Source organism: Kryptolebias marmoratus, linkage group LG10, assembly GCF_001649575.2.
Source record: "Kryptolebias marmoratus isolate JLee-2015 linkage group LG10, ASM164957v2, whole genome shotgun sequence".
NCBI classification, from domain to species: Eukaryota; Metazoa; Chordata; class Actinopteri; order Cyprinodontiformes; family Rivulidae; genus Kryptolebias; species Kryptolebias marmoratus.
This window is the reverse complement of record NC_051439.1, coordinates 18,960,614-18,984,003: the sequence shown is the minus strand read 5'-3', so window position 1 is coordinate 18,984,003 and position 23,390 is coordinate 18,960,614. Positions and strand designations below refer to the sequence as shown.

The 23,390-nt window shown below is 38.8% G+C and overlaps 1 protein-coding gene across 3 annotated transcripts in view; it reads right to left on the bottom strand.

Annotated features, from left to right (window-relative positions):
- The window catches only part of alk (ALK receptor tyrosine kinase), a 323,506-nt gene that overhangs the window by 14,094 nt on the left and 286,022 nt on the right, over window positions 1-23,390 (bottom strand). For all 3 annotated transcript variants that reach the window (XM_017426185.3, XM_025008021.2, XM_025008022.2), the window contains 9 exons: window positions 18,611-18,776; window positions 16,314-16,461; window positions 13,802-13,912; window positions 12,742-12,883; window positions 11,285-11,452; window positions 10,196-10,294; window positions 3,531-3,686; window positions 2,488-2,601; window positions 284-470 (listed from right to left, as the gene is read on the bottom strand). In XM_017426185.3, coding sequence (XP_017281674.1) covers window positions 284-470; window positions 2,488-2,601; window positions 3,531-3,686; window positions 10,196-10,294; window positions 11,285-11,452; window positions 12,742-12,883; window positions 13,802-13,912; window positions 16,314-16,461; window positions 18,611-18,776 — 1,291 coding nt within the window. The remainder of the gene's footprint in view (window positions 1-283; window positions 471-2,487; window positions 2,602-3,530; window positions 3,687-10,195; window positions 10,295-11,284; window positions 11,453-12,741; window positions 12,884-13,801; window positions 13,913-16,313; window positions 16,462-18,610; window positions 18,777-23,390) is intronic.

Sequence of the window (23,390 nt, the reverse complement as noted above, 5' to 3'; positions counted from 1 at the left end):
AAATCCAGTCCTCAGGGTCCGCTTTCCTGCATGTTTTAGGCGTTTCCCTGCTCCAACACACCTGATTTAATTACCTCCTCAGCATCTCATCAAGTTGTGCAGAAGTTGGCAAATAACACATTTAAATCAGGTTGTTGGAACAGGGAAATGTATACATGTTTTGTCTAACAAGTTAATCATAATTAATGCATCGTGTCAAACAGCTGCACACACACACACACTGTATACAGACCAGTGAGTGCAGCTTTAATGTTTTCATCTCAGTACAGTTTAAATCTTTCACCTGGTGAGGGAAATGTTGCGTCGCGGCACTTCCTTCAGGTCGCTGACCGACGCCGTCTTGCCGGCGAAGCAGTAGTTGGGGTTGTAGTCGGTCATGATGGTGGAGGCTCGCAGCTTACTGAGCTTGCAGTCTGGACTCTGCAGCTCCAGCTGAATGGACTGCAGCTCTGTGTGTTTACGTCGATACACTGGTGAGAAGAAAATGAAAGCGTTTGATTCCCCCGCTGAGATATCCACAGTTCGAAAAACCAAACAAAACCCTGAAACCTATCTTCTTGTAGAAAATTATCGCTTGCAGCCACAGTGCACAGAGTAGAAAGCTTTTAAAAGTATTATTTCTCTAAAGACCAACAACAATCACTGTGAAATTGAATTTTTTTTATCCGTGAGATCTTGAACCTTCTTTATCAAATGCTGGGTTTGTCTTTAATGTATTCAGGTAACATTAAGCATTTGAATTTCTCCCAAATATTCGCATTAAATACAGAAACAAATGTATCAAGCATAAATAAACCACTTCACACCCTCCTCCTCAGTGTTGCTCATGAGCACGCTTCATGTCAGACAACACGCGGCTTTTTCTATCTGTTGCACACCCACCAACACACAAAGCCTCACGTTTCTTAGTGCTCCAAGCCTCGACCTGGGCTGTAAACATATTAGTCACGGGGAGGATTATCTGTGTGTGTTTAGGTGTGTGTAGGGGAGTTATTTATTTACAAAGTGCTGTCTAATGTACGAGTGCCGCCAGCTGCCGGCTAAGCAGCTATCCATCATGAGCACGTTTCATTCTTCACAGCCTCAGTCCTCATTTGTCTCCACCTCCTCGACACATGTGTGAAAGTGGGAGTCTGCATATGAGCTGTAAGTGTGAGAGCGCGTGAGAGCGCGTGTGTGGAGGAGATGATGGCTCAATGGCTGCATATGTCTGCTCGTTATTGGCTGAAAGCGGGCAGGCAGACGGGTGTTTGTGCTGACCACAAGGCTCACTTTCTAATCAGAGAACAAATGGCTAAAAGGCATCTGAAAGGGACCAGCAGGGAGGATGTACTGAGGTAGTCTGTGTGTATTTGTGCAGGAAGAAAGTACACACAGTGGTAATGTAACGTGTCACAATGAAATTAAATCTTATGAGCAATCATACCTACTAAAATCTGAACAGAAAATAAATGGAAGAAATCATTTTGACAGAATCAGTCCTTGAACGTCCAGCAATCCGTCTGGTTTCAGGTCAACATAAATTTCATTTGGTTTGTCTTGAACTTAAAACTCCTCTCCAACTCAGGAGGTGTTAATGAGACTTTATGCTTAAAAAAGGGAAAAAACTTTAATTTGTATTCAACAAATCTTCACAGGGCGATAATGTCTTTGCTCATGTCTGTTGTGTTAGTGAAATATGTCGTGAACCAGTGAATGGATGATTAAATGTTCAGAAGGTAATCTTTGTGTGTATATCTACAACTGACTGACTTTTGAAGTCAACCCAATTCAAGATGGCCGCAGAAGCTAATCAACATTAAAAGAAACACTGAAATGATTATAACTCAGTTAGTAGCTGAGAGTCATTCCCAACACATTCTCCAAGAGCGACAACATTGCATGACATCTTTTCATAAAACATATCGAGCTACATATGGGTGTAGTAGTAGCTGAGTATCATCCACGACACACACTTTAAGCACTTACACATCTCACGCATTTGCATGAGATAACACAAAACATAACCAGTAAAGTTCGACCAAAACAGCTATACTTCATCATGAAATAATATTAGTTTTATCATAAGATTATTTTAGATAATCTGGCATGAAAGGCGGCCTTTATTCTAAAAGCAAACTGAGTTGTGACACACATTTCAAAAGATCTTTATTTTACTTAAAGCTGAAAAAGCAGAATATGTGCTCATATGTATATGCATGCATTGAGACATTTATATAAATTTTTCTGGGTTTTTGCTTGGACAGACCAAGATAAATTTTAATTTCAGGTCCCTGCAGTGGAGGATAAACCTCGGATCAAATTCCTATAAACACTGATGCTTGTTTTGTTATGAACAGGTCAGAACAGTTTGTTGCATATTGGATTATATTAACGCAGAGCACTCAAGGTGTTTACCACTTGAATAATTTGATTTTATGGGTGCTCAAAACAATGTTTTTGCCACCTCAGATCATTCAGCTTTCTTCTCAGGTCGTTGGTACTCACTGATCATGACTCCAGACACAGCCAGCAGCAGGGCGGCGATGAGGGCCGACGTCCCCACAGACAGACCCAGAGCCAGGTGGGACAGGGACGGCTGCGGAGGCAGCAGGGACACGTCTGCGAGACAAAAGGAAACAACAGAATTATACAGTTATCTTCCCCAGAGGAGCATTAACATTCACTTCGCCACGCAGATCCCCGACTTAATTAATGATGTGAAAGCGATGACACAACAGAGCTCGGGAGCAGAGACGACGGCTGCATGTAAATCCCCCCTCAGTGGTGAGGAGGGGGTCTGGTTTCTCGTGTCTGAACAGAGGAACAAATCTGCAAACCCAAAGAGATTGTATTGTAGCCGTGACCTTTTCTAACCTGGCATCATTAATGAGATCAGACCTGCAGATCATAGAGCAGGTCAGACAAAGACTGAAGGTTATTAAGATAGCGTTGAGATGGTAATAGCCCAGTTATTTTGTTTCAAGTTATAAAGACACTCAGCCATATTATTTTCCGATTGACATCCATAAACATATGATTTATCTCAAATTAAGAGGCACTTCCAGCCTCACAAAGGTTTGTTTACGTTTCATATTCACTCAAATAAAAAGAATAAATGATCTTTAGTCACTGCTGACATGGATTACTACACAGAAATCACCAGAGCCCATTTAAAATCCACTGAAGAATGTTGCTACATCAGAATCCAGGTCAAATTTTGTCAGAATTAAGAGATTTCATGTGACATCAGAACAGAACCAAAACCCACACTACAGCTAGAGGTGTATCCATTTTTATTCACCAGTTAGTTTTTCTATTTTAGCTCCATTAAACTCGAGCTCCATTAAGAAAAAAAAATTATATATATATATATGCATATTTTTCACAGACTCTCCCAGGTTCAGTTACTTTCGTAGATAAATTCATTATCTGTTCTGAGTCACAGTCTATTAAAAGTACAGTTGAGTCCATCTTGTGTGTTTCAGCTCATTTCCTGTATTTGTGTGAAGGACTGAGAAGGCATACGGCTCCAAAGTGAAACGTCCAACCTGAGGCGTTGATGCAGGACACGCCATCTGAGGCCAGGACGAAGTTTGCATCACAGTGGCAGATGATGCCGTCTTTGCTCTCATGGCAGTCGCGGTTCTCACAGTGGCTGCAGTTCTGAGCCGAGCTGATGATCACCTCGCCGTCTCCCTCCATGGCTGCAAGCACACAAACACAAAGACAGAATATTTAGGGTTAGATTGAGACTCAAATTTCAGTTGGGACCATTTCTGGACCATTTCACAGGAGAATCACATCTGGTCTGCAAAGTATTAAATCAGCTCAGAAAGGATGAAAGCCTCAGACAGTCAGAGTCACACATGAGATGTTTGTTTCTTTGTAAAAGTTATAAATAATCAACATCTTACGTGTTGTAGATAACGTTCGACATGACTGATGAGCCAACAGTGAATTCAAACATAAGACTAAAGCATCTTACAGCCGTTTTAAAACAAGTCCAATTTAACAAAAGAAAAGAAAATCATAGCCGTTCATCTAAACTCCTGAAAATCCTTTTAAGCTTCTGTCATTTCGGCAGAAATATGAACTTCCTCTCAGATGTGACACCCAGATGCCCTGGAAGTGCTACATCTGCTGCTAGTGCGATTTATCCTTCTAAGTAACCATAAAATCCCATAAAAAAGTGTAACACACAATTAACAGCAGTGCAAAGTTTCCAAACACATTGTGTGCATGAACTATGACATTTTGGAGAGTGGGGTTGATTTAAAATGGCAGCAGTCCACTTTGCATTTGGACTGGTGTGTAAACCATTTCTCCAAACTAAACTATAACATTATTTATAACTTTTACACAGAGACCCACGTATAAATGGCTGAAATGATCCTTTAAAAGCTCCCACTGCCTCTGCTTCCTGAACCCGGCTCAGTGAGAAGGGAACTACTGAATCATTTGAAGAAAAAACCAAATCGACAGCAGTAGGTGAAACAAAGTTTAAATGAAGCATGAAGCCGACAGAATGAATATTGATTGCCATCATTATGATCATAGCAGGGATTAGCAGCGGCACGATCTGCTGTCGAAGTTTTCTGGGAAGTTGTTTTGCTGTTTGAACAGGAATACCAGCTTCATAAACAAAGTATTTCATGCACTTTCTGTGTATTTTCAAATTTTTGCTGTGTGTCTTCTTTTCACAGAATATTTTCAATGCAAATGACTCTGTGGACAACTTATTCTATTTTAAAGAAGTATGCTCTGTTTATTTAATAAAATAAAGTATGAACAAAGATTCTGCATGGCCTTGCTCCTTCTATTCTGACAGTTTGTTCATTTTATGTTGACTGCAAACTACAAGAGGAGCAACCCACAGAGGTTATTATTCCACTCAGAAAGACAATTATTTTGTGCATCATGTTGCTAAATGTACATCGTCCCCTTTCAAATAAAATCCTCATAAATCTGGGATCTCTCTTATAAATAAAAGTTCCCTAACACTCTGATGTAACTTACAGGAAATGATCTCACAGGTTTCCACAAACTGTGGATTAGAGTTTAATAAACAACAAGCAACAGATCAGGACTTCATAAACTCTACATTTCAGAGAAGACAAAAAATGTAACCCAGTCTGAATGTCAGACATGTGTCTTGAATAAATGTATCAAATCAAGGGAAGATCTGGGATGAGTCACAGACAAGAGATGATCCATTATTCAAACGGCGTCACGACGCATTCATGAGGAATGGAGGAAATGGCTCATAGTTATCTGAGCAGCTCCAAATGCATCTGTGTACAGAAATCAAGATGAGTGTCACTTAAATTCATGTTGTTAGAGAACGCTACCATCATCACCGTTCAGTCCGGCTAAACCCCGCGGGCACAAAGTTTATTTGAAATGATTCATTTTGTGATTTAAGTTCTTAATGTAGTACCAAGATCAGAGGAGATGACAAGATATCTGTTAGTCTAATATAATATAATTGCTTTAAAAAAAGTGAGTACTTTTATTCATTTATTTATCTCGTCTTTTATGACTCCAACAGGAAGTCATGGTCAAGTTTCATATAAATGTTTGCTAAATTTTAAATGCACAGAGTAAAAAGACAAAGGAGGATTTACAAACCATGCCACTGAGATCAGAAACTAATCAAGAAGTTAAAAAGCGACAAAACAAATTTACTGCAATTCTCAAAAAAGTGTAATTGTCTGTCTGAAGGTGCTTTTAGTTCACATAAATCATTAATGCAAACAGTTTTCTATTTGAAGGATTGAAGGAGAATTTTTTCCCCTCTTCAAGTCAAAGTTTACTTTTTCTTTAATCACACGTCTGATCTATAAGAGCGTAAGGTTTGTATGTCTCATGAAGCTCAAAGATGAGCTAAATCCATGTTCTTATGCAGACGGTTATTTATGTTTTAAAGCTCATTCAAAACAGAAAAAGAAGAAAGTTTTAACAAACAATAGTAGTTTAGCAGTAGTTCTTTACCTGATAAAAGTTGCAATAAAGATAATGCTTTTTACATTTAAAACTTGATAATCTTATATGTACAATAGGGGAATATAAAGGCCTGCGTTAGTCACAAAGTTGCACGTTATGCTCTTTTGCTGTTTTAAATGAGCATATATTTAAATTCAGTCATTTGGAGCAAATTCGTATTCATAAAGACAGCTTGGCAGAAGCTGAGTTCAGTCAGGAACAACACAAGCTTTACATTTATGTAAATATCTAAACCTTAATTATTTCTGTTGCTTGTTTTTTTCTGTTGGAGTTATAATATTTTTGTGTGTGTGAGACGGAGAAACCTCTGAGCATTGAGCTTCATTACCATTCTTTGCAGCCCTGTTTGTACACAGGATGTTTGCAGCTCAGCCAGTTGTTTTGCAGCTGACCCTGATGGGTGGCGTTTGAACCAGAAACACAATCTGTGCTCTGATCTTTTTCTGGAGCTAAAAATCTGCACACTCTTCTCCCTGGGATTACAGCTTCCTGTCGTAAGTAGTTTTAAACGTGTTTTTGCAACAATATTAATTCTATTTGGATACGAAGAAACTAATTATCCTAATTATAAACAGAGAAGGGACAAAGCAGCCTTATATGAATTAGTTATGGCTCTGTCAGACAAAGCTTGTCCTGTTTAGTAAGCAAAGCCAATGCAGTCATCTGCAGAATCTATTTTCTCCCATGATTCTCTTATCTCTTGTAAGTACAAATACATAAATCTAACCGAGAAACACTGGAAAGGTTTCTGAGGAAGAATACAAATGCCCCGAGTCCAGCTGCTCACTGCATACTAACGAGTCCTGCTCTGTGTTCTGCATCTTTAAACACGGTCATGTTGTCTGCTCCTCCACGGTACTTTTCTGCCGGAGCGAAGGAAATAATGATAGCTTCTCTACTGAGTTTTACAAATATTTGTAGGTGCAAACCGTCTGCACATCGGATTCAGTTTCACGGGGTTGATGCTTCTCTAAAAGAGGCACGAAACATACGAGGCATGCACAAAAACCTGACTGGACTCTGGTGGTCCTGTTGTCCAAGTCCTACATTTAAGATATGCAACTCTCAGATTATCAGAATGTAATGATGCTGTCAGATGTTTGGACACGTTGAGAAGTGTGTCTTTAACATTAACAGGACTGAGGTAAAGTCTGACATTTGCCTTTGAAGCAGCCAAACTGTCTTATAGTTTTTATTAAAGTCTTTCAGAGTTTGCTCTTTGAACTTCGGCTGCTTTTTACCCGATTCATTTTCTCTCTATAACAAAATAGTTCTAATTATTTCAAGAAAAATCTTAAAAGTGGCCAAAGAGGTAGTGCTGGGCCTAAAATCAGATGAGTAGTATCTGAAAGTCTTTAGAATCCACTAACGACCCGACAGAACCTGAGCGATGCGTCCTCCTTCAAGTTGATCATTTACTCCATGTCAGATTTTCAGTTAGCGGCTCTTTGGAAAACACTTTGTTGGAGCTAAAATCCTATTTTCTGTCTGTCAAACTGTGTTATCCTCAGTGTTTTTTCTAATCTAATTTCCATAGATTCAAATAGAGAAACGGGAAGAAAGTGGGTCTTCGTGACAGGCTGCTGGCAACACATTTGAAATTGGTTCTGTTGTCCGTTGTGTGTCGACAACACGGGTTCATCTCTGGAGTTTGGAAACATTTTTATGCCTGAATGATTCACAGGTCAGAAGTAAACCAATAAACATTTCTCTCAAAAGGATCAGATACTCAACTGAAGCAGCCAAAGTCAGAGAAAACATAAAAAACCTTCAGAAAACCCGATTAGGACTTTTGCACAGTTATGTAAAATCGTGGTTATGAATATTATTTATTCTAATGATTTCATTTTCATCTGAAGTAGTAGTTACTAATAAGAGAATTAAGCAAAGAAGTTACTGGAAACCACTGGGTTTCAGTGTCTTTTTACCAAATAATCAGCTGATGGACACGAATCTGAGGGAAATTGATTTGTTTTATTAATATTTATGCTTGTTTTATTCAACAAAAATCCCTGATGATGGGGCGCCACATTTTAAGCCTTGAAGACTGGACTGTGAAGATAAATTTGCTCAAACTAAAGCAGACTAATTATCGTAGAAAACCTTCAAAGTGGCTGGTTACAAAAGGTTTGAGTTGAAAGTCGCACCCAGGATGAAAAAGCCTTGTGGCTGACTCGAGGTGTGTGAGCTTCAGTGTGTTTAATAAAAGGAAAGTAGGACTCAAACATGTATGGATATTGCTTTGGACACTTGAATGAGTGATATTTCTGTAACATTTCTTCATTTTTTTTTGGCTAACTTCAAACCATATTTAAAAATTTATTACTCAATTACTATGGAGTAGCTGTTATTTTTCATCCATGAAATAAATGAAGTATTTCTGGCCATGATGTACATTTTCCTCAGTTTTTAACAGCATCAACAGTACCAGTAAAACTTCTGGACGGATCTGGGGCCTTCACAGGTTTTCTGCAGCCGTGGCTGAATGTATTTATTATTGTTTTTTAATCTATTTACCTGTCTGTCGTTGCACACAGTGGGGCTTCTTGAGTCAATCTTCTGTTTTTATCGGAGTTTGAAAATCTCCCAAATTGGACAAAAAATTCCCTCTCTGCAGATGATAAATGCCAGGTAAGGTCAACAAATGATGAATGGTAGACAGCCGACAGGAACAGCCCTGATGATCAAATCAGATGATAATTTATCACTCTGTTTTCCATGTCTCACACTTTTCATCTCTTCTAATAACTTGTGAACATTTTCATCACTTCTATTTGTGGTATTCCCATCCTCGAGTTAGTTCCCTAAATTTATAAACGACGATTTGTTTTGTAAATGATGAATTATGAATGTGAAGCTGTTTCCGTCAGATCACGACAGTCTTAATCAGATCAGATTTAGATCAATCGCTTGTTAATTCAACACTCCATTTTTCCATTTCACAGCCTTTTTTTTCCTGTTCTAGTTTTCACTTGACACTTATTTTAATCACGTCAGTTTTTTAATCAAGTAATTTCTGGTGCTTTGATGCCAAGCTGTCGCTCATGATGGCTAACAGAAGCAGATTTTACGTTTTCAGAGTGGATCGAGCTCCAAACCACCAAACCAAACTATTAGATTTAAACTTTAGTCACAAATAGAGGTGGATCAATTGATCAGTTGTCTCATTAATTAGACCAATTAGTACCATTGTTTTACAATAATCAGCCTGCGCAAACCAAGCAGGCATATCTGTGGGCAGCTCTGTCCTTATTACAGCCATGTGTTTACTGTAGGGGGGCCTTTTAGGGCACAACATGAGAAAACCCTGAATTATGCTCAATTTTGACAAAATATCATCTACAAGTGAAAACAGTACGCTTCATCTTAACAGAAAAGGGTGCTTAAAAGTCATTTAGTGGACTAATACACATGAACGGCACATGATTAGATTTTGGAGGCCAAAAACTAAAAATCAGAGCTGCTATTGGCCATTAAAAAACTCATCTTGCCGGACCATTATTCACAAAGTTATTTCATATGCACTCGTAGTGATGCTGTTCTTCAACTTGTTTACTTATTGTCAACCTATTACATCCCCTTAAAATGTTCTACAAAGGTAGCTGCAAGGAATACTAAAATCATTTGCATTTTTATGAAAATTACTTGAATATATTCAATAAGAGAACCGGTTTGTATTCACAGCACAAACTGAAAGAGTCCAAACAGGCTCTGCACCAGCAGAGAGATGGAGGTACATTCTTTACTGCCGCCTGAAACAATTAGAAAACAAACACACACTTCACTTTGCTCCTCATGTATGAAGGTGTCTGAATGCTCAACAAGCTTTTAGAATGAAGAATGAAGCAGAGGTGCAGCAGATGAATCCATCCTCTCCAACTCAAAGCTTGTTAATAACTTGTCCTTCTATTTATATTTGAAGTGAAAATCTTTAGTTTATGACCCACTGCTGAACATCTGTCCATATGTGCTGCCTTTTTCTTTTTTTAAATAAACTCAGTCCACAATGTTGTGTCTTTTATTCAGCTCTATGATTTCTTTCAAAGCTTCAGTAATAGAAAAGTAAAAAAAATACACACAAAAACAGTTTCTCATCCTTCTTTGCAGTAAAAACACATTTTACTCCCCACTTGAAAACAAATCAGATCATCAAGTTCATTCCTCTTTTCTTATTTTAAAGCACAGCCTCACTTTCCCCCCCAGACATTACCTTTCAGAGGGTAAATGTAGGGCGATCCATACGGGCCGAATAAGGACGTCCCATCATCGCCATCAGCTTTTGGGTTGTCATCTATGGAGGTGTTACCACCTGGAAACAAGGAGATTATAGTTAACTCGTGGTAGGTTTGTGTCGTTCATCGCAGAAAACATTCAGGGAGGATTCTGTGATCTATTCAACCTTTTATTTGAATTATATAAATCTTTGCAGCTAAAAGCTTTCTTACTGTCAGGCTCAGATTGTTAAAAAGTTTCTGACGTTATGAGAAGGATCCCTGCTGAAGGAAACATTTTATGAAAGGTGAAACCAGATAAAGTGGCTTGTTTTTTTCAAACTAAGACAAAAAAATGTCCAGCAACTTGTTGTGAAAGTTTCACAGCTGATTTAATGATGTAAACCATCCTGATCATACATGAATGATTATTGTACGACTTACAGAAATCAGACAAAAGCTGCTTTTTTCCTGTGGAACAGAGATACTGGAGATAAAGTGGAGGTCATTTGAGCTAAAGACAGTTTTTAGACTCCAGATAAAATGAAACAGATTAAAATCCATACTTTTTAAAGTCTGCTCAGTATTTATTTAAATCAGTGATCATGTCTCTCAGCATGACTTCTTCTGTAAACATGATGAAATAAATAAAAACAACAAACAAAGTCTGTCCTTTGTGCATAACGTTACTTTCAAGGTTTGATCAAAAAGGCTGCTTACTGATCTTACTCTAAAAGTTAGGCAGACAATTACATTCCACTAATAAATGTTATTGTCCTTTAATTTTAAAAATGAAATGCTAGATTTATAGATGATTGATTGGTTCAAAAAGTGACCCCAGTGATTCAGTCTGATCCCTGATCTGTAAAAACTTCACTTTTATTTAAAAAAAAAAACTTGTTGAGCTCAACATTCAGAGAAAAAACAAGAAAGAGGAAATATAAAAGGTTAAAAAAAACTAGCATGCAAACAGTTTTTGCAATGAAATAAAACAATAAACGCTGAAATATTTCGAACCATTTTCACAACGATAAAGTAACTTTGTGTCAGGCTCAGTGCAGGTGTTTAATAAACTTTTTGTGACTAACCTCTGTAGCCTCCGCCGCCGCCGCCCGACACGCATCCGCCCCCGCCGCCCCCGAAGCCACCGCGGGTCTGCCAGAACTTCTGACAGGCCTGCCCTCCCTGGCCCCCCAGCACCAGCGGCCTGCCGCCCTGGCTGACAGGAGCGCTGTCATTCCAACCTCCACCTCCACCTGTCACCAGAGCACATTTCATTTCATTGCTGTGGAAGCTAAAGCACACATCAGTGAAAACAAGAACTGGTGACCAGGAGCTGCTCCCCCTGTGGGGCCAGAGCAGCGTTTTTATTCCACTAATTTACATAAATTAGTTTTTTTTTTTAAAGTCATCGCCGTCAGAAACAGAAACACTCATCATGATTAATGATTAATCAAACTGAGCACAAGTGGCTCAAGGTTAGATGAATCTGTTTCTGTCTGAGCAGCAAAAACACAACATAAAGAGAGTTATTTGTGAGGCAGGTGTGAGTAAACGGTGTCTTTCAGGAAGCAAACACTGTGTTAGATATTTTCACACCTTGTCACTTTTACGCGGGACAGTTGTTTACCTGCTAACTGTGTGCGCTGAGGCAGCTGAACGTATCCTGCTGCAAATCAGCCGTATATAACTCGCTATTCCGTCAGGCTGAAAACAACAAGTTGCAGACAGAAAACTTGAGGAGTTATGAAAGCAAAGAATCTGGAGGAGCTGTTTTTATTCTGGAGGGGAATCGCACGAGTCGGATTCTAACTGCTGGTTAGGGAGAGAACAGCTGGTGGATCTGCAGCAGGATACATTTTGTTTGGTTGAGAAAATAGTAAACAACAGCCTCATGTTAAAGTGAGGAGGTTTAAGATTGTGTAACTGCTAGGTTTAATTGAAAAAATTCACTTTCTCCAAACTGAGATTGTCTACTGCAGGTAAGACACTGACTGCTCATCACTACCCCACACAACCTTATTTGAAATTAATCAAATTATCACTTTTAAACAAATTTACCACCATAATAAAAATTACATTCCTGCTGAAACAAACATGAAAAAACCCAGCTGTTAAAATAATCAGAATTTACCAGACAGGTCATTTTCACCACACACACACACTAAACTGAGTGCAATCAGAATTTCTGTGAAGCTTTGGAAATTTGCTTTAAAACTTAATAGATTAGTTTAATCCTAACGTTTAAACCTCAGTCCGTGCACACCTTGTTGTTATATTTGATCTTAGATTTTTAGACCACTTTTTAGATTTAGTAACCTTTAAAATTAAGAATTATTCGCAGTTAAACAGCATTTCTTTTTTATGAAACTGAGCAACAGTATAAATAAACACCATGAGGTGAAAAAACATTTTTTTGTTTTGTGTTTAAGCACAAACACTCAGAGGAGGAATGTTTCTGAAAACCAGATTAAGATGTATTAAAAACACCTTCAGGACATTTCTTTCACCAACACACACGTCGAAGCTGTGTGTTGTTGCGTACCTGCGGCGTGGGACTTCCCGTTGCGACCCTGTTGGCTGTGGTCATAGTCCGTCTGCTCAAACTGGTTGTTTGATTGGCTGCTGTAACCCAGACCACCGCCGCCGGCAGCGATGACGAGAGGGATGTAGACTCCCCCGTCCACCTGAAGAGTTTTATACAGTGTTACAGCATTTTATCTGCCTTTTGAAACACTTAAACCAGTTCTGTTGAACAAAATCTTTTAAAATTCACCTTTAATTTTCTGTTTATGGCTCTTATTAACAGATTCAGCCATGAGTTTTAATTAAAAATCAGTGAAATCAGTTCATCTGTAAACATGCAGTTCTTTTTCTGCTGTTCTTGAATAACCTTTATTTTAGAATAAACAAATGGTGCAAGTTTACACTGACTCAAATTAAATGATTTATTTTATTGGTGTTTCAACAACATTAGACAAACTATTAACTGTGACTCTTTACTTACTGTGTGATAGAAAATTAAAACAATATACGCTATGAGGTATAATTAATCAGGTTGAGAAATGTTAAACAGAGTCATGGGAGAAATAACTATTGTTTAAAAATTACAGATAGGTGTAATTAGCTAATTATTATGCAAGCTAAAGGAATCAATTGGCTCGTTTGAAATATTATAGTAATTGTGTTTTACAGAGATATGAGCTCGGCTCCAGTCAGTTAACTACAATTTATTTGGACTTTTGTTAGATACATGCAACCCCCCGATGAATAAAAATACACAAACAGAAGATGCATGGGATATTTCTCTGGAGATCATTCAAAAAGTATTGGTACCAAATATTTGTACTCCAACTCTGAAGTTTCCAGTATAATTTGGTGGAAACTGGCCCATAAATCTGCTCCAGTTCCAAAACAAACGGGTGAACAGATTTATGATTTTGTTTTAGTCGGTAAATTTGTTATTTTTTTGGTTGTGATATTTGAGATCTCTGCCTGGTTGTGAGGAAACGTCTTCTTATTTTACTGCTGTAAATTGCCACGTGAGCTGCTCCTAAATGTCCGGTCTAAAAACTATAATCCTGCAGGGGTCCATCTCATCTTACCTTGAACACATACGTCGCTCCTCCACCTCCTCCTCCGCCTCCCTTCACTTGACTTTTGTTCACCGTCGAGCTGCTCTGCTCCAGGCAGATTCTTTGCAGCACGGCGTTGGACTGCAACCAGGGAGAAAGATGTCAGTTTGCTGAAGAATTTCTCCTCGTGGATGTCAGATGGATACGTCAGTCCTGAGCAGCTGCTTGGAGTTCAAGAGTTTAGCATCAAAAACCGGAGCAGAAACACTCACAGAGGAGCTGGAACCCAAGCAGCAACGATGGTGTGATTTTTAGTTTTGACTAATCTCATCCTGAATTAATCAGACAGCAGCAGGACTGACGTCTGACAAAAAAACCAGCAGGCGGGTTTGTCACTTTAGCTGTTGGCTGGATGAGTCAAAAACGATTTGCAGCTAAAAAATGATTTCCTGCGCAGCCCTAAAAGAAGGCAGCTTGTTGTTTCACTCTGCTCCCCAGAGTCACAGCCCCTTTATGTAAATGAAGCAGGACATTTTGCTGGCGAACGATGTGAAAAGCGGGGACTAACCCAGCTGAGATTGAATGAATTGATGTGTCTGCCTTGTGTGCTATCATGCCGAACAGCCTGGAGCCAGTCCTACTTGGAGAGCAAAGGGGCAGAAGTTTGTTTCCCTCGCTCCGTCTGAGCTGAAACTCCCTGATCTGTCTGAGCTGAAACTCTAAAGGGTCTTAAAGAGAGGACGAGGAGGAAGGCTGCCTCTGACTGACAGCTGGAGATGCTGAAAAGCAGCGTTCAAATGATTCCAGGGAGTCTCTCAATCTTCCTCTCTCTCAGCTCGCTCTGCTGTTGCATCTTCTCACTTTTTAAAACTAAATTTGTGTCTTGGGGAGGAGGGGGGAAAAGAGAGCAACACAACAGAGATGTGTGCATATGTGTGAGTTTTTCTCATCATCTCCAAAGGGAAATCTAAGTGTGAGGTGTTGGGAAGTGAAAGGAAGTTTAAACGGTTCAGTTAAACTTTGTGACTCCCTCTGCGCTGTCTGTTCAGAGCACTTCTGCTGTGATAAAAAGTAATAACTGGATGGCAGCAGACAGGACCCACTGCTTTTTTTTTTGTTATTTTGTTTTCTTTCTAGAAAACCAAACCACAAAACACAAACCAGCCGAGTGGGAATACGGAGACAAAATACAAATACGGCTCAGCAGTAACAACCCACAAATCCAAATTACGGGCTCTAAAGGGAACCAGCTGCACAACAAGTCACCGACTCGCTCCCGGATGAGCGAAATAACTCGTAAATTCAACTGAAAAAAAACTCTGAAACAAAGAACTTTGTGGGCACTTTAGCAGTTGCCTCAACATTTATGACTTAATCTGCTGGAGTACACTTTTGAAATACAGATAGGCAGTTTGGGACCAGTTTTTAACATAATAACTATTTATCATCACTGTGTTTTTAAACCTGAACATGAGACAGGAGTCAAAATATAAGAGATGCTGAGATGGGTTGGAGACTGACTGTTATGAGAGAAAATTTGCTGCACAAACTTTTTCAAAATATTCAAAATTCAAGTGATTATTCTGCAAAACTCTGACTCCAAAAAAGAAATTGAGAACCACCGAGAACACTGAGACAATCTGGAGACTCCCTCAAAAATGCTGTTTGCCAGCTAGTTGCAGTGAACAAAGGCTAAAAGCTTAGATTTCAACAATGCCTTTAAACTTTTAAAGAATCAGATAAATTGTAAGCCTAAAATGTTGCTGTAATATTTATTAAACCAAGGTTTAATGTCTGTTTGGACATTCATCGGCTCCTTCAATCACCTGATCAATCATTCTGAAATCTTAAACAACAAATTTCCTCTAAAGTGTCACTGTTTGTGGAGTGGGAGTATAATGTCCCGCTGTAGAGTCAAATCTGCACAAACATGCTTTCAGTCAACAGTCACGAGCAGAAACCTCTTCTCTGTCCTCATCAACAAGTTCAGATTCAGAAATGAGTAAAATGAACATCATGTATTTTAGAAACAAGCTCTGCAGAATGGAGAGCTGGGGAAAAAATGTTTTTGCTATAAAAAATAGAAAAAATATGCCCTGAAAAAAATGTTGCAAGATTTAATAAAAAAAAAACAAAAAACAAAAAAAACCTCTCCAAAAGCACTGAGGAGGCTGCTGCCTTTAGAGAACATTTCATTGGTAGAAAGAAGAATTATTTCATTAAAATACCATCAAATTTTGGAGCGAAACAATTTTTAATAAAGCTGAGGATAAAAAGAGGATTGATTCTTCAACAAGACAATCTTCAACAAAAGAAGTTTTTTTCAGGGTTTTATATCTTTTGAATAGGACAGGTATAAACAAAAATATTCATAAAAATGTATATTTTTTTTATCCTCCTACATGGCATTAGCTGTTGCCTACATATAGACGAATCAAAAAACAAAACACGAAACTCTTCAGTTATGTTTCTTCTTTCTTGCACTTCCAAACCTAAATCCTGACACCTGAAGCAGAGAGCTGCGGAGAACGTATGGACTCACATTGGGGCAGGCGTCTTCTCCTTGTTGTCCCACCAGGATGTGAAGCAGCTCGCCCCTCCTGAGCAGGAAGTCTCCTGTCATGTAGACGCCATGCGACCTGCTCATGGCCATCACACTGCGCCCGCCCGCCGCGCCGTAGGCAGTGATCCTGAGGTTTAACAAACACGCAGCAGTCAGAGAACCGCTGCCGTTAGATTTGTAGTTTCCAGGTTTATCTGGATCTATTCTCTTGTAACAACATTAGTGACAACTAAATAATTAGCTAACACTAAAACAAACCTTACTCTGTGATCCTAACCTTATGAGGCTAAAACATACAGAGTTCATGTTGCACGGTCTCACATGCAGTAAATGCAAACGTTTCTGAGAGAAGACACTAAATTAAAGAGTCAAAGTGTTATTTTGAGCAAAGATAACGCTCATTTTCTCACGATAGTTATTTATCTTAATATCTTGAGATAACGAACCATTTAAAGATAATGATTTATTTAATCTCATTACTGGGATAATGCTTGTTTTCTTGTGACAACTAGTTCTGCATTTCCATATCAAAATACTGATAGTTTTTCTAAGATAGTTAATTACCTCAATTATTGAGGTAATTACCCATCCTGAGAAAATGCATGTTTTAGACATAATGACAGTTGTTTTCTTAAGTACTTCATGTAAATACTTCAAGATAATACTTGTTTTTGAGATAACTTGTGTTTTCTCCAGATAGCTGGTTATGTATGCAAGATATAATATATATTGAAGTTTAAAGGCATTCATTTTCAGGAGATAAATTATTTACCTCAGTACATCGAGATAGTTTCCTTAAGATACTCTTTTTGTTCTTGAAATAAAGTCACTTGTTCTGCTGAAATAAGTTCTCATCTTGCGATAACGACTCATTCAGGCGAGATAATTGATCTCATCTTGAGATTATGTTTTTTCCTTCGTTATTATTTTCATTAAAGAGATAATGAGTCTTGTTTTCCAGAGATAACGAGTTATTTATCACATTACCTTGAGATGATGAAGCTTGTTTATGCTAGATAGGTGATTTTTTTTATTTTTAGTTATATTATCTAGAATAGTTAATTTCTGTGTGACAACTTGAAATGACCTCAAGTTCATAATAAACAAGGGAAGTAATTTATCAGAAATCAAAACAGGGGTGCTGGCTGCTGATTAAAGCTGAAAATATACCAAGAATCTATCACTGATCAAAGCATTTCTGCTATAGATCATCTCCTGCGCTACGACAGGGATACTGACGGATAAAACTGAACCACCACTCATTTTACACCATAATCACCTTGTTATAAAAATGAAACTAGCTTGGTTATCTCAAGATACCAGAATAGTTGACATGTGATCTGAGAAAATCACATTCAAGTTATTATTATCAGGTACAACCAGCAGCTTTCATAGTTTTTTGGGAATAGTGATATTTTTCATTATGTATTTGGGTGATAGAGGACATTGCTCAGGATTAGCTACCTCAGCTGTTTGCATAATGACTTTAGAGAGCTGCAGAGCAGATATTCATCTCTGTGGCCGTTTGTCAGCTTCATTTACAGACCCTGTCAGCCAAACGGGTCCACATCAAAACCAATTAAGGAGTTTGTGTGTTTTCTAAAACTTTAAGGCACACTGTTAGGTGTTTTATGGCTCAGAACGTTTGGCTGAGCCGAGCTGTATTCGAGCTTTTGTGTGAAGCCTGTTTTGTTATGTGGATGTGGGAGGCTTGCAGCTTCCAGAGACAGTTTTTTTTTAGTGTCAAATCCAAGTTTAAATGCCTCACACTGCCATGAGTGCCCACAGGAGGAATATTGATCTTTGTAAAAGGCTGCAAAGATAATCGGAGCACTACATACAGTAAGCTGAAAGCTAACATACTAGGTCTGAAAGCTGAGGTCTTTTTTAGAAGTCTTAAAGTGCTATCACAGTCACAGAAGTGGGTGGTTTGGGATTTTAGATTCAGGTGAGAGTGAATCATAAATTATTGCTGCTCTGACGTTGGATTTATTCTATTCTACAAGAATCTGTGATTTTGTTTTTTCTGCTTGCTTGTAGAGGACTGAAGCACAGAGTAGTAGAGGTGGGCGTTAGTGGAGAGGCTGATTTGCTGTAAAAAATACAAGCCACACAGAGGTCAAGTGTGCGCTGTAAACTATAGCTGTTAAAAGCTCATCAGCTCAAGTGTTTGAGCCTTATGACTGGTCAGGCATCGCATGAGACCCTTGAGAAAAATTAAAATTATTCCAGTGTAAATTAGTTGCATAAATGAATGTTAAAGGCAGTGATCCTACCTGTAGGTGCCGGTTTCTGGGACCCGCCACATCTGAATGCCTTTGAAGGGCCCCTCGGTGCCGACTGTCACGTTGACGTTGCTGCTCCTGTAGGAGTTGGAGCATTGAGTGGGAGTTGGGCCCTCGGGACCCACAGCCCCACAGGTGTGAAAAATCCATTTTTTGGCTGCACATGAAGAAAAAGAAGATTTTTTTTTAAGTTTTGTGGAGCACACACTGCTGAGGAAAGGCAATTTTTGTATTCAGTCAGACTTATAGATGATGGGCTGGCTGACATTCAGAGCACAACACAGACTTACCACACTTCTATTTGTCTGTCATTCATTTCAGTTCAACATTTCCCACAGCTCTGCAGCAGATATGGGAGCTTCAGTCTGAGAGCGACATGCTACCATTATCATATTCATACCAGCAACAAAGGATGTGGTAAAAAGGTCACAGGTAAGGAACATTTCTCCTCCTTTTTTATGAGATTCTCTGTGTCTCAGCTAATTGGAGGCTTTTTTGTTGTAATTAGCTTGAAACCAGTCTCGTTTGGACATGGAGGAAGTGAAGGCTGTGGCACCACAGTAAGGAAGACTCCAAGAAGAGGAACACCTCTTCATCATTATTCTGTTTGGTAGTGAATTGTCTGAAGCTTCTTATTCACGCCAGAGGAGGATGGCTTATTTTAATTCACAGTACAAAGAAATGACACTGTTCTTAATGGACATAAAAGCTCATTTTACACGGTATTATTGTTTAACAAAAACACAAATCCAATACACAGACGTAAAGTGTGAAAAACTAATTCGACCCACACGGCTTCAGTAGAAATGAGGAGGGTAAACAGCAGCCAGGTGCTGCAAATCAACTGATCATCAGTAAGTGTAAGCACCTCAATGAAAACAGATGTTAAAACATCTGCAATGATCTAGAAAAGCAACCGTTGCTGCCCATCAATCTGGGAAGGGTTAAAGGTCAATTCCAAACTATTTAGAGTCCATCATCCTACAGAAAGAGATATTATTCCCAAGTGGATAAACATTCAGGATGGCTGCCAATCTTCCCCAGATTGGATGTTCCAGGAAGTTCACTCTGAGGACAGACTGTGCAGTATCCAGAGAAATGATAAAACTCCTCAAGAGTTCCATCTCAGATTCTACAGGCCTCAGTTAGCAGGATAAATGTGAAGGTTTATGACAAGATTATTAGAAAAAGGGTAACTTGTTTGAAAAGGTTGCAGGAGGAAACCTTACCTCTGCAAAAGGGACAACACAGCACAGCTGAGGTTTGCAAAATTTCATCTGATCAAACCACAAGACTTGTGGAACAATGTCCTTCTGACAGACAGGACGATGGTGGAGATGTTTGGCCATAATGCATAACAACTTATTTGGAGAAAACCAAACAGTACATCAGCACAAACAACTCAAACTGAGATGCGGTGTGGGCTTGTTTTGCAGCCACAGGAACTTGCAGTCATCGAGTCGACCATGAACTCCTCTGCAGATCAAAGTAATCTTAGAGTTAAATGTGAGGCCATCTGTCCAACAGCTGAAGCCTGGACCAAACTGGGTCATGAAACAGGACAATGAGCCCAAACACAGCAGCAAATCAGAACAGAATGTCTGAAAAAGAAAAGAATCAAGGAGTTGTAATGATTCAGTCAAAGTCCAGACCTCAACCTGATTGAAACGCTGTGCTGGGACCTAAAGAGAGCTGTACACAAACCAATTTCTGCAAACGTCTGAATTTATTGATTATTTTAGTATTAATACAGTTAAAGTTTTATTTAAATGACAATATGATCTTTGTTATGCAAAATGATCTTGACTTGTTGATGGTCTTCAGTTTGATTCGACTTTCTTCTCATCTCCCCCCAGGGTGCTGGTGGTTTCACACTTCAACCCATTTTATCGATCTTCTTGGTCCATCAATGCGAATGTGTTAACTAGAGCACACACTCACATACAGAGCACTGTGTAAAGAGCCATTTTCTGATGAACACTTGGCCGAACAAACAAAAACAAGATGTGCTTTCAGAGATGAGAGTCCTCGTTAATAATATGTGCACACTCATTACTTCTAAGACCCTTGCATACATACATACACACACTCACCAAAGAACCACCATGGGAGATTAGGACACTGTCTGAATGTTATATAAACCTACTTTAAATGAACTTTGCACCAGTGGTATGAAATTAACATAACAAGCAGTGACCTTCAAAAATAAAAAAGGATAATAGTGTTCATCAGAGAGAGTTTGTTCCAGAGAAACAAGCTCTAAGGAAAAGGAGTGGAAAAAAATGTTTTTGATTGCACAGCAAAGACCCAGCAGTCTTTACCCTGTCTGAACATTATCAAAACAACAGTAAACATATTATTCATGCCATGGTTCTTTATGCGTTTTGTAAAGTGCCTCTGAATGGCTTTTTGTTCTGGATTGGTGCTTTATAAAACCAATAGAATTGAAATTTTTATGACCAACAAAGGCCATCTTGGGGGCAAACTGAATCTAAAACACAAATATGTCTGCTGGCACACAGAAATCCTCTCAGTTTTGGACAACACTGATCAGCAGCATCTGAACATTTGTGTGAGACAGACGGATGGTCAAACAGACAGATGGACTGAGCCTTCGTCACGCTCCACTAGAAGGCATGTTGTGTCAAAAGCCAATTTTTTCTTTTTAAATTTTTGCCTTGATTAGGATAGGCCCGGATTGGTTCTGTCCCCAAATGGGGGAACAACAGAGTCAATCAGATCTTTGAGGTCGTGTTCAGACCGACAGAATTTGAACAGAGCCAGACATTCGTTAGGAGTGTGGTTCAAAACAGAAAGTCTACAGCAAAATTCTGCTTTTGCATAGAAATATGTGTGATATTCAGTTTCAATCGCATAAAACGAATGCAAGTGCACATTTCTTTTGTACGTTTGTTAGAAACTGAAAGAACCACTGAGAGGCTGTAGTTTGAAGATACAACAGCTGAGAAAAAAAAAAGAGCAGCATATCAGCCAAACTACACGAGTACTTTTATTTTCACTTTACTTTCAACTTAAAATATCTAAGGTGAAAAAAAAAAAACCCACACCCTAAAAGTTCTACATTAACACGTAGGCATGATGACATGAAGTCTAAACTGACATGGAGATTATTATGTTTGACTTACGCTTTAATTTCCTTGTAATTGACTTGTTTGTTTTTGCTGCACTGGTTAATATTGTTTCAATAAGGCAGGATTGTAGATTTCCCTGTTGTTTCATTTATGTGTATAGTTCATCTTTTGGTGAACGTAGCAAACTTATCAGTAGAAAAAGCTGTTTACAGTTCAAATGCTCTTTAAATAAGACGTGTGCTTAAAGAGAATTCAGCTTGTTTGACTAAAGTTATTATAACTGGACCAAATATCTTATGTTCACAGTTTTCCTCCAAAAATTACCGTAAAAAAGCTGCTCTGTAAGCTTTGTACGGCCACATTCCTGCAGTACAAAAACTATAAATGTGAAGGAACATGACCTCTAATGGTTGTGGTATAAAAGCAACTATCTTCCAGTCTCAGAATGTTCCCAAAAATTCTAACTTTTCTTTGTATTTGCAGTGTCAGGACTCTCTGTTCTACCCTGCCCTCAAGTATTAGCATGTGTCGCCCTTACATAAGTGGCAGTTATCCTCTCTGGACCCGCCATTAGAAAGATGGATCAAGGCTGGCGTTGCATGAATGGATCTGAATGCAAAGTAAAAAGCTTATGGCGCAAACAACACAAATTAATTACAACACCTGGTTTATGTGGCTCGATATCAGCCTCATTTCTGATTTAGGTTTCTCCTCTCAAACCCAAACTATACCTAGTTGACTGATTTCTGCAGGTCAGTTTCAATAAACAAGCGAATGATGACGTGCAGACTGACTCGACTCTGTGCAGCTAATTAACAAACATGAAATGACCAAAACTCCTTTCTGCATAGAGCGCTCAGGGAATGACATCTGGTGTCAGAGCCAATCAGATCACTTCAATCAACACCTAGTCTAATTTTGATTTCATGCCAGCTTTCATCAAGTCCACACAACTCGAGCTGGTTTTGCTGAATGAATGAAAGCGGCACAGTTTTATCTGAAAACGTGCTGCCAGTTTAAACAAACTAATGCCTGTATATCCTGTTAATCAGTAAATATGATGATAAACTGAAGGGCTGTGGTGTTTATGTGAAAATACTGATCTCAGTCAGAAAAATGATGAAATTTTTACAGGATCACTTTATAATAAGGGTGCAAATAAAGTTCAGTAGTTCAGATCTCTTGAAGCAGAGTTCTGTGAAAAGGTTTAGAAAAATTAATGTCTTACCTTTAGTAAATAGATATTTGAACAACTTCAGTCTGGAGAAAAAGTCTGAATCTGACCAGATTGATGAGGTAATACAAATCCAAGCAGGGCTGGGACCACGGTGGGTTTCTGTCATCTTAAACCATCTCATATCTCAGAATACTGTTCATGCAAACATCATTTTATAAACCTTCGCATCACCATCAGTTTTTATACACAATTATTTACTCAGAATTCAACAGTTATTTGCAAACACAAACAGCATCAGTGAGGTGTAGCACTTTCAGTGCAGCCTGAGGCACTTCCAGCAGGAATAGCATAATATTTCTGCTGGAATAACCATCCAGTGCAAAACTGAAAGCGATGCCAAAGGTTTATAAAATAGCATTTTCATAAACCAGTGCCATTTTAGAGATTGGAGTTGTTTTAGGATGGCAGCGATTCATTGTTGTCTTGGCCTCTCTCAGACGAG